Here is a 13,944-nt window from a genome sequence, read left to right on the forward strand (position 1 = left end):
TCGCTAAAGGAATAGTCTGTGCTCTGCTTTGGCCTGGATTCCTTTTCAGGCACCCTGATCCTCTTCTGTGTGTGCCAGGCTATTCTTGTCCTACAGCTGTCTATGTTAGGATTTTTAGTCTTTGGATCAGGGCCTATATTATTATTTGAAGAAAGTCTTTTAACCTTTGCTGACCCACTTGCATGAAGTTCCCTTTAAATACAGTCTTTATCAGTGCTATTGCTAAGGCACTTTGTCTCCACTGTCAGGAGCGAAATGCTAGCTGCTTGGTGATTACCCCAAAACAGCTTCTTTGTTCATTTATTCAGTGTTGTCTAAACCCAGTGCTCTACGTTCTCATTTTATGAGCTTCATTTTGTGCTTTGTTTTGTTCAGGACTTGAAACAAACACAGAAGTAGTAACACATGGTCCCTGCTTTGTAAAGAACTTGAAGTCTGGTCGAGAGCAAGATATATGTGCATGAAAAGTAAAATAACACAAGGTAGTGTGTTATTAGCCATCTGCTTCCAAAAAGTCACAGCTTGAAAACCCTATGGAGCAGTTCATTATCAAATGGATGTCATAGCAAATCAGTATAATAACAGGTGTAAACAGAGTAATAATGGGCTGTAATGGTCAGGAAGAGATGGGAGTGAAGTTTGTTCTTAAAGATTGGTAGAACTTGGAGAGATGAATTCACAGACATGTAAGGCAGATGAGCAAGTAAACAATTTCAGTGTAGTGTGATACACGTGATCCTCAGCAGTATGCGCTTAAGGATCACAGAGAGGGGCACAGAAACCAGAAATTTGTGATAGGGAGAAGGATCAAGAAAGACTTCTCAGTGGAGATATCCTTTGAGCAGAGTTTTAGTGGACAAGCAGGAGAATGGCTGGATTGAAAAAGGACAAGTTATCCACATATGCACAGGCACAGAGGCATTATAAATTTAACGAGTTCAAACAAAAATGTGGGAACTGCATATTTTGCACATGGCTGGAGTGGATAAATTTGTGTGAAGGGCAAGAAACATACAAAGGAGGTAGACTGGAACCAGAAAGTAAAGGACCTTATGTGCTAATAGAAAGAATTTGTATTTTATCTTGGAAAGGACTGGAGAATTTTAAGCTTCAGGATGATGAATGACATGATCAGATTTGTGTTTTAGAAAGATCACACTAGAAACTGAGGAAACAGTCTAGAGTGCCTGAGAGGTTTCTGGCTGGATGATGTATCATTCACTAAGGGAACATACGAGAAGCAGATTGGGAGGAAATATTTTGAATTCAGTTTTGTGATGTGTTGAGCTTGAAGTGAATGAAAGTATAAAAGTCTTTGTAATCTGACTAGTACTCCAGTCTTGGGGAGCTCTGCTCTGTACTTCTAAGTGCTAATGATATGCAACAGGCAAAAGGAAATGCAGAATTAAAAGGTATGCCATAGGGTAGAAAGAGCAAAGACTTTATTCAGATGAACTTAGGTTCAGTCTTGTTTTTTTGTTAGTTGAAAAGTTGGTCAACCATTTAACCTGTTAGCCTTGAGTTCTTCATTTGTAAAAAGGGATTATATGACCTATCTTATAAGACTGTTGGGCGAATTAAAGAGACATTGCCAGGCACACAGTGGACTCTAAATATCGTTACTTCAGAAAACAAGTTTGAAGATAATGCATTTGGGAATGATCCACAATAAAGAGATAGTCATGTGAGTATCTTTAAAGAGTACAGTAATTGGCATCAAGGAGAATAATGGGCTATCCTCCCAGAGAGATGGAAACCAGCAATGGGTTATCCAGGAGAAGGTGATCCTTGACAGCCAAAGGGCCACTTGACTTCAGGAAAATCAGTTATCAGGTATCTCACCATCTAAGTGGGAGAGAAGTTGGCAAAATCAAAGGTAAGGCTTCTTTTCCTATAAACTGAGGTATCAGGCAGATTTCTCAGATATTAAGTCTTATTACTATGCTAGGCATTGGAAGTAAAAGGATGAGTAAGATATAGACCTTCCAGATAGAGCTCCCCATTCTTTAGATGAAGTCGACAGATAAACAAGATAAAATGTGCTGCAACCTGGTAAGTCTACAGAAGACTAGGAGCAGAGTTAAGGGACAGACTAACTGCCTGTGGAAGCCTGGCAAGGCTTTGAGAGGAAGTGACATTTGAATGGATTCTTGGAGGATGAATAGGAGTGTGTTAGCCAGAGAAAAAGAGAAGGACTTTACATGCAAAAGAAAAAGAGGCAAAGCATAGGAAGGAAGGATTATATCACAAGAACTGGAGACAAGAACTGAGGATCACTCAAAAGCCCAGTTATCCAAAATGACAAATGGAACCAGAGCCAGACAATTACTCATTTACTGCTTGCTCCCAAAGCAATGGGTTATAAATTCTAGCGTTCTTGCCTAAGATTCAGGCTTGTCCCAGAGATTGGGGCAGGAGTGAGCCTAGAGAAGGGAGTTAAGTGGTTCCAGCACTGGGGAAAGAAGATCGATGATCAGCCAGGTACTGACATTAGCCAAAATCAGGGAAGAAAAAGGAAAAAGATTACGAGGGATTTACTAAGTGCCAAACCAAACCAAACCCGTTGCGATCGAGTTGATTCCGACTCATCATTTCCTAGGCTATAATCTTTAGGAGAGCAGACTGCCACATCTTTCTCCCGAGGAGTGGCTGGTGGGTTCGAACCGCCAGCCTTTCTGTTAGCAGCAGAGCACTTTAACCAGTGTCACCCGGGCTCTTTTACTATGTGCCAGATTATCTAGTTTAAACTTCACAGCAGTCTTCTGATGTAAAATAGGCAGAGTAGCGAGATAACTGTTCCAGTTACCAAAAAGCAAAATTGATCTAGTTCCTAGAGAAAGGAAGCCTTGGCCAGCTGGTTCCGTTGGTGCTTCCGTCGGAGTTGGGCAGCTGGAGGGCCCAAAGGTGTTTTCTAGGAGTGATTTCAGCTCCATGAGGAACACTAGCACGTTGGTTGCTACTGCCCTCATTGCATTTTTTTTTTTTTAACTAAGAATATTAGTCTATTGTATTGACGACAGGGAGCAACTAAGGTGTATTCAAGCGACTAGTACAGTTGAGTGGCTTCCTGGTGTGCAGTAAATACCTGATAAATTAGGCTCCCAAGGATATACATTGTCAACACTACCTCCAACAGCAAGTGGTACTCTCACCCCCAATACCACAGAAAAGAGAATAAGTCTTCATAGTCCCTTCAAAGTTAAGAGGGATTCAATCTCCTCCCTGAGGATTCTTTCAAGACGTTAGCTGCCTAATTTGCAACTTGTTAACTTCTGTCCACGTTATCACCACCCCCGTCCTCGACCACAGGTATTCTCGATAACGCCCCTTCCCACCCTAGTCAGGGAGACCTTGGCCCGTGAGGCAAGGAGAGCGCCACCTCTCCGGATGGCACCAGACCTCCGTGATGGGGATTGGAAGAGAAAGAGCCGTCCTCTGTATTTTGAGGACGCCCTGACCTCGCGTGGAATCCTCATCAGACCCTTTCGGGAAAACGCACCCCGAGGCCACGGTTCTGGGCGCACGGGCTGTGACGGAGCCTAAACCCTCACTCGCGGGTGGCTTCAAATCTCCTTCCCGAGGGTGTGGGCGTGAGCGGCTGGTGTTCCGTAACCCCCCCGCCAAACACCCGGGCGCAGGCGCAGGCGCGTGGGCACTGCTCGGCGGGGAGGGCGCGGCGCTACGGCCGCGGGAAGATGGCGGCAGCTGCGGGTGCTGCGGCGGCGGAGCAGGTTTGTGAGCCCCGCTGCAGTCGGCATTAGAGGAACGGGGAGACCCTGGTCCTGCGCGTGCGGGCGCAGTACGGCCGGCCGACCGGTGGGGCCACGAGGGCAGGCCGGGGGCAGGCTGCGCGGGGCAGGCGGGCCGGGAGGTGCCGTCCGCTGTCCGCAGCCCGAGATGCTATAAAAGCCCGGCGCATCCCGGGCAGGGTCTGGGCCGGGGGCCGGGGCGAGGGAGGGGTAGAAAGCTTTGGTCCTCCGCCTGGCCTGGCTGCCACCTCCGCGAGGGTGAGGAGGGGTCGCCGTCCTCAAACGCTAGGTGGTGGCCGTGCCAGCCTGGAGCCTGCTCCGGGACGTGTTGGGGACGTGCGGCGCTCTGTGGCCAGCGCAGATGCGTGTAAAAATAGTCTCAGCCCCTTGAGCCGGGAGGCTCCCCTAACAGCAGCCAAGAAACGGTCAGCTGTTTTTTCTTGTCTCTGCCATTCTTGATGCCCAGTTATCCCAGGTTCCCCGTCCCTCTTTGGTTTTGGAGATTTAGTCACCAGTATAAAACTGTCTCCTGCTCTGTGGTTTAAAATCTTTTTTAAAAAATGCTTTAATCAAGTATCTCCTGATTTGCAGTATAAACTTGTAATATAGAATACAGGCATCTACTGGGTTACGAACATTCGACTTATGGGACAACTGACTTAGGGACAAGTCGTTCTTAAGAAAGACTGCCATAATACCTGTTAAAAATTTGAGTTAAATACAGTGGTTCATAATAACCATCGCACGCACTTCTTTCATGCTCATGAAAACATTAACCGGTTTGGAAGTGTTTCTTAAGTATTTTAAGTGTATAGAAATGTAAAATATATACTATACACTAAGACAAACATTTGACTGACTGACGCTAAATAAGAAACATATGTACCTGTTCAATTTACCTATAAATTCGACGTGGAAGTCAGACTTAGGAACGGATCTAGTTGGTAACACAGGGATTGGCTGTAGTTTAAAAGGCTTTTCCTTCCAAAGCAAGCTATACATATGCATATATGTGTCTGTAAGTATGTATGTACATATAGATACATACATATAGTTGCTAGGGTGATTTATTATAATAAAACTACTTTCAATAGTAACTTTTTTCTGAATTGTTTAAAAAATATTATATGATAGTTTCTCTTGAAAACGTCTAATTCTTCAACATTGTTGAAAAAATATGATTCAAGTTCAAAATTGTTTGACCTTTGGAAGCGTTTTCTTAGATAACTAATTGTAAAGACTATTAGATCTGTGTCACTGGAGGAGTCATTCTAAGGGGCATAAAAAGTAGAAGACATGAGCTCTGCCCTCAGGAAGCTTAAAATCAAACTGCCAAGTAAATGCAGAAAAACCAGCTAAAGACTATAGGCAAGCTGTAGATTCATAACATTAAGGTAAATTGTGAAGGAATGAGTGAAAATGAAAGAAGGCAAAGCTCTTTGGAGTTGTTGAGATAAAACTGTTCTTGGCTTTCCTGACTTCCCTCTGATTTATCAGCTTCTGTTTTAGACAGTTCTTTTTCCATCTACCTCATACATATTAATGTTCCTTGATGTTTTTCTTCTGCAGAGCGGAGCCACTGGGTGAATTTGAACCTTTCAGTTAGCATCTACGCGCTTAACCGTTTCTGCCACCTTGTTAAAAGGGTTAGAACCATCCATTCTCTTCGTTAACCTAGCCTGAAACTTGGGAGCAGGGCAAGCTTAATGGGCAAGTGACCTGTCCAGTTCACCTGTCCCATACTCAGAGGGGACCTGTGCTCTGCCATCCCAGGCTTGATATTTGAACAAGGGGCCCCACATTTTCTTTTTGCTCAGGATCCTGCAAATTATGGAGCCAATCCTGCCTGGGAGTCATCTTGGACCCCTTAGTATCATCTTTATATCTAATCAGTCACCAGGTCCTGTCCATTCTGCCTTATATACCTCTCCCCCATATCCTCTTCATCTCCAATGCCATAGCTCAGTCAGATCCTCATTTGCAGTGTTAGCAAAACCTGCTGTTGATATCTTGGTCTCTAAACTGTTCTACTCCAATCATTTCTTTTTGGTTTAATTTTGCTACAGTACAATGCAAATTGTATCACTAACCTATTTGAAATCTTCAGTAGTTCCCTATTACCTTCAGGATAATGTCCATTGCTCTTGAGATGATAATGATGCCCATTCATTTATCATGTCTCGCATCTCATTTTTTTCCCCATTCTTATATTCATCCCCCTCACTACCCACATAAAACTACCAAAATTAGTTCCCCCAGAAGATAACTTGTGCTCAGTGTCTCCATGATGTTCCCTCTGCCCAGAATATCGTTCTGTTTTTTTGCCTGGCTGCCTCCTATCTATCCTCCAAAATTAAACTCAAACCTCAGCCTTTCTCAGAAACCTTCATTGATGCCCCTTGCCTGCTAAATGAAGCTGTGTTCCTCTTCTATACTCTTTCAACATTGTATGCATAGCTCTACTACAGAACTTAGCATGTTGGATCGCAGTTGTTAGTGATCTTACCTGTTTACCCTACTGGTCTGTAAGTAAGCTCCTTGAGGGTTAGCAATTAAAACTGAGAAATTTTTACACAAACACACATTCCGTTAGCCCTTAAAGTGATGAGATCATCACATATGGTCATGTAGCCTCTGGAAAACTCTGCTGCACACTCATGAGAGAATGAGAGTAAAGGCAAATAAATGTCTTGGTATTATTTTGAAGGTATGTTTGACCTTCCAAGCCCCTGAATGGTTCAGGGAGACCCCCCACCCCAGGACTCCCCAGCCCACACTTTAAGAACTACTAGTCTGTATCTCTCTCTCTATATATATAATAGGAGCCCTGGTGGTGCAGTGGTTAAAACAATCAACGGCTAACCAGAAGGAGAGCAGTTTGAAACCACCAGTGGCTTCACAAGAGAAAGATGTGGCAGTCCACTTCCATAGAGATCTACAGCCTTGGAAGCCCTATGGGGTTGCTATGAGTTGGAATCGACTGGATGACGGACTAAGATGGTGATAGTTTTAGTCGTTTGCAGTGATAAACAACAACATGTGTCAGCCTTCCATATCCTTTTCATATAAATGAAAAAATAGATAAGTTAAAAGATTAGTAAATAATAAAAATAAGTTTACTCACTGTAGGATGTATATGTCAACTCTGCCCAGAAATGAGCTGTACACTTTGTTGACAGTAGGACTATTAAAAGCAGAGAAGGAAAATACGTTATCAAATAGTCACACTGATGGTTCTTCTATACTACTCCCTCTAAGCACAGTAATGTCTTTACTTGGAGCCTGCAACCAGTATGACAGGTAGTTTACATGACTTGTAGTTTATTAGTGGAAAAATATCACTAACCAATTCAGTTTCCTTTAGTTATGAATTTACACTTAATAAATAAATGCATCAAAAGGCGAGGGGGTAGCTGTTTCACTGTGCTGTATTTTGTTTTTAGCAAAGTTCCAATGGTCCTGTAAAGAAGTCTATGCGGGAGAAGGCTGTTGAGAGAAGGAATGTTAATAAAGAGCACAATAGTAACTTTAAAGCCGGATATATTCCAATTGATGAAGATCGTCTCCATAAAACAGGATTGAGAGGGAGAAAGGGCAATTTAGCCATCTGTGTGATTATCCTCCTGTTTATCCTGGCTGTCATCAATTTAATTGTGAGTAGATGATACAGAATATTCTTTTTTCAATTACCATGGGTGGGTTTTCATCTGTTTTATAGCGAAATCATTGACTTTGTTTCTATTTCTTTCACTACCGGCTTACTTTCTGCTTCCTTATACATATGTTATATCTTTTATTGAATTTTAATTTTTTTTTATATAAAAAATCTAATGTGCTAATATTTCCATGTATTACTTCATTTGGGAAAACATGTTCATGGATTCTTCTATTTAAAGGACTTACTTTTAATAAGGGTAGTGTGAACTCAGTAGAACAGACCTTTGCCAGGATGATTTTATTGCCTTCAACTTTCCTAAAAGATATAATGCTTTCTGTTTTCATTCAACTTTTACTGCACGTAGTCTTGCCTCCTCAGCTAGATTTTTAAATTGCACAGTAAGTGGTTGTATTTTGTAGTCCTAAGTCCCTACTGTCAAAGTATGAAAGGATCCGGTAGACTAATTCACACTAAGGTGTTGAGGACCTAGTATATTGCCTTTTCCAAAGAAAGTTGCCTTTCTAAAAAGGAAGACTTTTTAATCTAAGGTTGTGACTGTGAAATCCTCTGGCATGTGCATGGCTGTTTTCAGGGAGAGTAACTACTGGTATACCTACAACAGAGTTTCTAAAATGATTCCATTTATGTTATTTCTGTCTTCTAATATGCTCACAAAGATCCCTGGTGGCGCAGTGGTTACAAACTTAGCTGCTAACCAAAAGGTCAGTGGTTCAAACCCACCAGGTGTTCGTTCTGTGGGAGAAAAAACCTGGCCATCTGCTCCCGTAAAGATTACAGCCTAGGAAACCCTATGGGTCGGTCTTGCTCTGTCCTGTGGAGTCTCTGTGAGTTGGATTTGACTTGATGGCATACAACGATAATACTCCCAAACCAACCATTTGCATTTTATATACATCCATTCCTCCCTTAAATTGGGAAGAGCTGGTACTATTCATTTTATAGTAGTACTATAACTAGCTTTACTAGGAGCACATATCTTGGATTTATTTTATGTTGTAAATTTATCTCATTGGAGACTTCTTGGTTTAAGATGGCAGAATAAAGTCATTTTCTTCTCCTTTAAAAAGCTCATCCCAAAGCAACAGGGTCAAGAAACAGAACTATCTTTGAGGAAACTGGGAGACAGCTGAAACTGAACCATAATGAAGACAAAATGAAGGAGGAATGGCAAATAATTTATCAGAGAGGAGAAACTTTAGTTCTAACTGCTTGTGTGTGTGTGTTGGGGAGGAGGGTGTGGGTGTGCTGGTGGAAGTGCCACACAATCCTGAAAAGCCTCAGGAACTGGAAGTACCAGTACCTTGGAAAGCAGGGCTGAGGCAGGAACTGAAAAGAGAGAGCTTGTTTGAAATCTCTAAGAAGCTGTGAGATCCTCAGGCCTCCTTTCCCTTTCAGTCAGCAGTTAGATAACTGCCCCTCCAAGCCCCCCATAGAACTAGAGGTCTGTTCTCTAGGCACACTGAACCAGGAGGATTCTGCATAAGGGTATTGCACAGAGGGGATGGAGGTGGGTTTCCATGGGAAAGCAGAGAAGTCGGAGTAGTGAGCAGTGAGATGGCCTTTCCTGTGCTCCCTTGCCCCATCCTCCACCTCCAGACCCTGGCAGCCAGGCCTGTGTTCCTCAGGCAAGAGATAGGTGAGCCTTCTCTGGAAAACTGAAGCACCGGAGAGAAAAACTCTCTGAGGATATTGACATTTGGCAGGTCCCAGTGAAAAAACCATGTAATCTCCCTACATGAAGTCACAAACTCCACCTACATAGAGAACTTCCTGTGGGCTTTTTACAGCCTCGCATTAAATATGAACACCGAGCCAGGGATCAATAGATTTTTGAGGAAAACTAGCAGAATTGAAGAGTGATAGAGACCAAAACACTCATACCAGGGGAGGGGGTGTAGGAATTCTGAGAGAGAAAATGAAAAGAATGGCAGAAAACTTTAAAACAAAACAAAACAAAACAAAACCTAAACTGAACTGAATCAATATCCTCAGGGAAGTAAAAGGATATTGTATCCATGAAATAAAAATAGCATGCCATTATAAAGGAACAATTAAAGAATAGGATGAACTCATGGAAAAATATATGTGTATGTGTGTATTTATATATGTATATATAACCAGTTGCCATTGAGTCAACTCCAACACATGGTGACTCTGTGCGTGTCAGAGAAGAACTGTGTTCCATAGGGTTTTCAATGGCTGATTTTTTGGAAGTGGATCACTAGGCCTTTCTTCTGAGGCACCTCTGGGTAGACTCAAACTGCCAAACTTCAGTTAGCAGCCAAGCACATTAAATGTTTGCACCACCCAGGGGCTCCATATGGAGCCCTGATAGCTCACTGGTTAAGAGCTTGGCTGCCAGCCAAACGGTCAGCAGTTCAAACCCACCAGCCACTCCCTGGAACCCTATGGGGGAGTTCTACTCTGTCCTGTAGGGTTGCTGTGAGTTGGAATTGACTCAATGGCAATGGGTTTGATTTTGGTTTATATATATATATATATATATATATGTATATATGCATATATACATATATAGAGAGGAGAGATTCAAAGATAAAGAAAAGCAACTCTTCCTAAAAGTTCAACAAAATTAAAGAAATCATTTGATAGAAATGTATACCAGGCTAGACTATCAGTCAAGTGTGAAAGATTATAAAGACAGTTTTGATTGTGCACACTCCAAAAAAAACTAACTTCCCCATGAGTTCTACCCAAAGAAGACACTAAACCAACAAAGCTGAAGACAATGGTCCAGGAAACTGGGTATCTAGCACAGGAGAGAGAGAAAAGGAAGTTCCAGCGTGAAAGTGAAGGTAAAGTCCATGATTACAGCTGTGCAGCAGGCTCGGAGAGTGACCAGCCCAGACTGGAGCAGGAAGTTAGGAGTTCCAGAAAGATTTCCTGGGGGAGAAATATAAAACTAAGGCATTACCTAAGAGATATGGCCTTATAAAAGATTTTACGGAAATGTTGAAGGGTTTGAAACAATTTAGTCAAATTTTCAAAGAAACTAAGCAAATTAAAAAAAAGACAAATGTTAAACACTATGAAAAAAAAAGTACAAGAAAGGGACTGTAATCATAGTACACTATTTGGCTTAGCACTGAGCAATATTTACATGGTCATAACACTGAAAATACTGAACATGGATTTAACCAAAACTTGCAATTGGAGTTTGGGGAAGAAGAGGAATAAATAAGCTAAAAATTTTATCTGCCAAAATAGGAAGTTAATAGATAAAACCTAAAATTTATGAATGAAGAAATAGCAAAATGTATGTATTATTTAGAAATATGGAAATAAATTCTAGATGAAATAACTATCATTTTCGAGATGCGGAGGGGGTAGAAGAAATAAGGGACTGCTCTTTTTTTTTAATTATACACCATTTTTAGCACTTCTTGACTTTTAGCTATTTGCATGTAATAAATACTTTGATAAAAATAAAATTGGTTTTGTTTATAAGTAGAAAACCAATTGATACATCCATCGAGATGATGAAACATGTTAGAAAGTCTTTAATCCCTTTCGCTGCGATGCTGCCTGTTCACAATGGACTTGTTTTGTTTTCTAGATCACTCTTGTTATCTGGGCTGTGATTCGCATTGGACCAAATGGCTGTGACAGCATGGAGTTTCATGAAAGTGGCCTGCTTCGATTTAAGCAAGTATCTGACATGGGAGTTATACATCCTCTTTATAAGAGCACAGTAGGAGGAAGACGAAATGAAAATTTGGTCATCACTGGTAACAACCAGCCTGTAAGTTACCACGTTAATTAAAATATAGTGTGAATGGGAGAGGGATAGTAGAGTAAAATTCTTTGCAAAACCAAGATATTTATTCTATCAGAAAGATAAGAGTTAATTTTTGGAAATAAAGATTTTCCTTTAGAGAAAATTCATAAATATATTTAATAGTATAGTTAGTCTTACCTGTTAAAGTTAGATGCTTTCTTGATAGTCTAGATTTTGTTCAATACCATTTTCTATGACAGACATAATTTGTATAAGAATACACTGTTTACTTTTCTCACCTTCATACTAAAAACTAGTTGCCGTGAGTCACCTCTGTCTCATGGCCACCCATGTGTGTCATAGTAGAACTGTGGTCTGTTGGGTTTTCAGTGACTGATTTTTTTGAAGTTGATCTCCAGGCCTTTTTTTCTGAAGCAACTCTGGGTGGACTCAGACCTCCATCCTTCCAGTTAGCAGCCAAGTGCGTTAACCGTTTGCACCAACCACGTACTCCACCTTCATAGTAGGAAGACGTTAATAAAGTACCTTCCCAAGTAGAATACCCTGTGCTTTCTGAGAGTCTGGCAGGAAATAGGCCAGTCTATTCACTGGCAGCCCATGCTCAAGTGGCTCCTATAACAGGTTTCAATTGAACAGAAGCTCAAGGAGGTAGTCGTACTTGCTGCGCATCTTAGACCTTAGGCCATGTGTCTTGTGACCTGTGAACTTTTGCAGAGCAGTGTAAGCAAACAAGTATAGAAGCCTTCATTTTAAAGAACTCTTCTCAGGAGGCGGGGCCAAGATGGCGGAGTAGTCTGACACTTCCGGTGAACCATCTTACAATGAAGACCCGAAAAAACAAGTGAATTGATTATATATGGCAATCTGGGAGTCCTGAACATCAAAGGCAGAGTTGAGGAACCGGACTGAGTGGCAAGGGGAGGGAGAGATGGTTCGCAAGCAGCGAGGAGTTGCCAGATCTGACCTGGCAAGAGCCTGAGCCCTTCAGGCCTGATCAGCTTGTGGGTGAGCGGAGAGGCAGGCAAGCACCTGTGCTCGGGAGGCACGTTTTCTGCACCGGGAGATACCCAGCGCCAGAGAGTCTGCACGGCCACCCAGAACCAGTGAGAAGCAGCCCTGGATCTGCGAAAGAGAAGTACTTGCGTACGGCCTACCACGGGGATCAAAAACACCCCCCTTAGGAAAACGCCTCTCTCCCATTTACCTCCCCGCTCCCTGCTCTGCACTGGGTCCCGGACTGGCTTCAGCAGTTGCCGAGTCCCCTGGGCCGGAAGTAGGATCCATCACACGGCTGGAGCCATTCTCCTGGCCTTGGAGAATGAACAAATTAACAAACGGGAAAAAAATAAACTGCCGGCTCCCCTAAACCAGGAACCCAGGGTAGGCACAGCTCCTTTGCCTACGCACAAGCATAAGGGATCCACAGACTTCGAGTGCCTTTCCCCCTGCAAAGACTTGTTTGGGCCCATCTCAACTGCGTAGGCCCTCATTACCGGAGTACAACAGGGTATATACCAGAAGTCTAACTTCAACTGTTTCAGCTGTGAAGTGGCAGCTTCTTGACATTTGACACTGCTCCGCCCATTAAGCAGGGTCTTCACCTACCCACGTTGGGCCTGAGGACTGGTGGCTCCACCCATGCCACCTAGCCACCTGTAATTAAGCGGCCCATGAATAAGAGGTGCCCCCAAGTCCTTACAGCCAACAGCATCAGGTGCTCATAGTCCGGATGCAAAACCCAGCCACCTATGCGCTCTAGAGAACAGGGACACACCTTCCTCCTGGACACTCAGGGGTGGCCGTCAGCAACCTGCCTTGCTCAGAGTGTGTCCCCCACTGCAGCTGGATGCCTGTGCCTATACCAATCACCCACGCCTGTCTAGGACTGGTAAGTGAGAGCCTCCACCCCACACTTGGTGGCTGTCTACCTGGGCACCTGAGCTGAATCCATACAGGAGGAGTGGGCTGACTCCTGAGCTCACATACGTAGTAACAGATCTAACTACCTGGTGACAGGACATTAGCGCTTCAGAGGTGCCAGTAATCAATCTAGCTCATATGAGCAGCCTGTTTGGGCATATCAAAACAAAACAAGCTAGGACATAGTAAGCAAACATAAAATAAATAAATATAATAACTTCTTGATGGCTCAGAGACAACAGTCAATATCAAATCACATAAAGAGGCAATCCATGATGCCTTCAGCAAGCTCCCAGAATAAAGACTCTAGAATAATTTTCCAGAGGAGGAAAATGTCTTCGAATTACTGGAGGCAGAATACAAAAGATTAATATACAGAACTCTTCAAGAAATTAGGAAAGAAATTAATCAAAACACAGAGCATGCAATAGGAAATTAAATACATTAGAGAAGAGCATAATAACCAATTTAACAGGCTGCAAGAATCCATGGGGAGACAACAATCAGAAATCCAGAAGATTAACAATAAAATTTCAGAATTACATATAAAGTCATAAGAGCAGAATTGAAGCAATGGAAGTCAGAATTAGTGAGATTGAAGATAAAGCACTTGACACCAACTTCTTTGAGGAAAAATCAGATAAAAGATTTTAAAAAATGAAGAAATCCTAAGAATTATGTGGGACTCTATCAAGAAGAATAACTTACGAGTAATTGGAGTGCCAGAACAGAGGGGGAAGACAGAAAATACAGAGAGAATTGTTGAAGATTTGTTGTCAGAAAACTTCCCTGATATCGTGAAAGATGACAAGATATCTATCCAAGATGCTCATCGAACC

The 13,944-nt window shown here is 42.4% G+C and overlaps 1 protein-coding gene across 1 annotated transcript in view; it reads left to right on the plus strand.

The window, feature by feature from the left end:
• The first annotated feature begins 3,666 nt into the window (after window positions 1-3,666).
• Window positions 3,667-13,944, plus strand: part of SGCB (sarcoglycan beta) — an 18,002-nt gene continuing 7,724 nt past the window's right edge. The window contains exons 1-3 of the mRNA XM_004382907.2: window positions 3,667-3,731; window positions 7,193-7,402; window positions 11,003-11,188. Of these exons, the coding sequence (XP_004382964.1) occupies window positions 3,696-3,731; window positions 7,193-7,402; window positions 11,003-11,188 (432 nt within the window). The 5' untranslated portion in view covers window positions 3,667-3,695. The remainder of the gene's footprint in view (window positions 3,732-7,192; window positions 7,403-11,002; window positions 11,189-13,944) is intronic.

This window comes from Trichechus manatus, unplaced genomic scaffold, assembly GCF_000243295.1.
Source record: "Trichechus manatus latirostris isolate Lorelei unplaced genomic scaffold, TriManLat1.0 scaffold00101, whole genome shotgun sequence".
Lineage (NCBI taxonomy): Eukaryota > Metazoa > Chordata > Mammalia > Sirenia > Trichechidae > Trichechus > Trichechus manatus.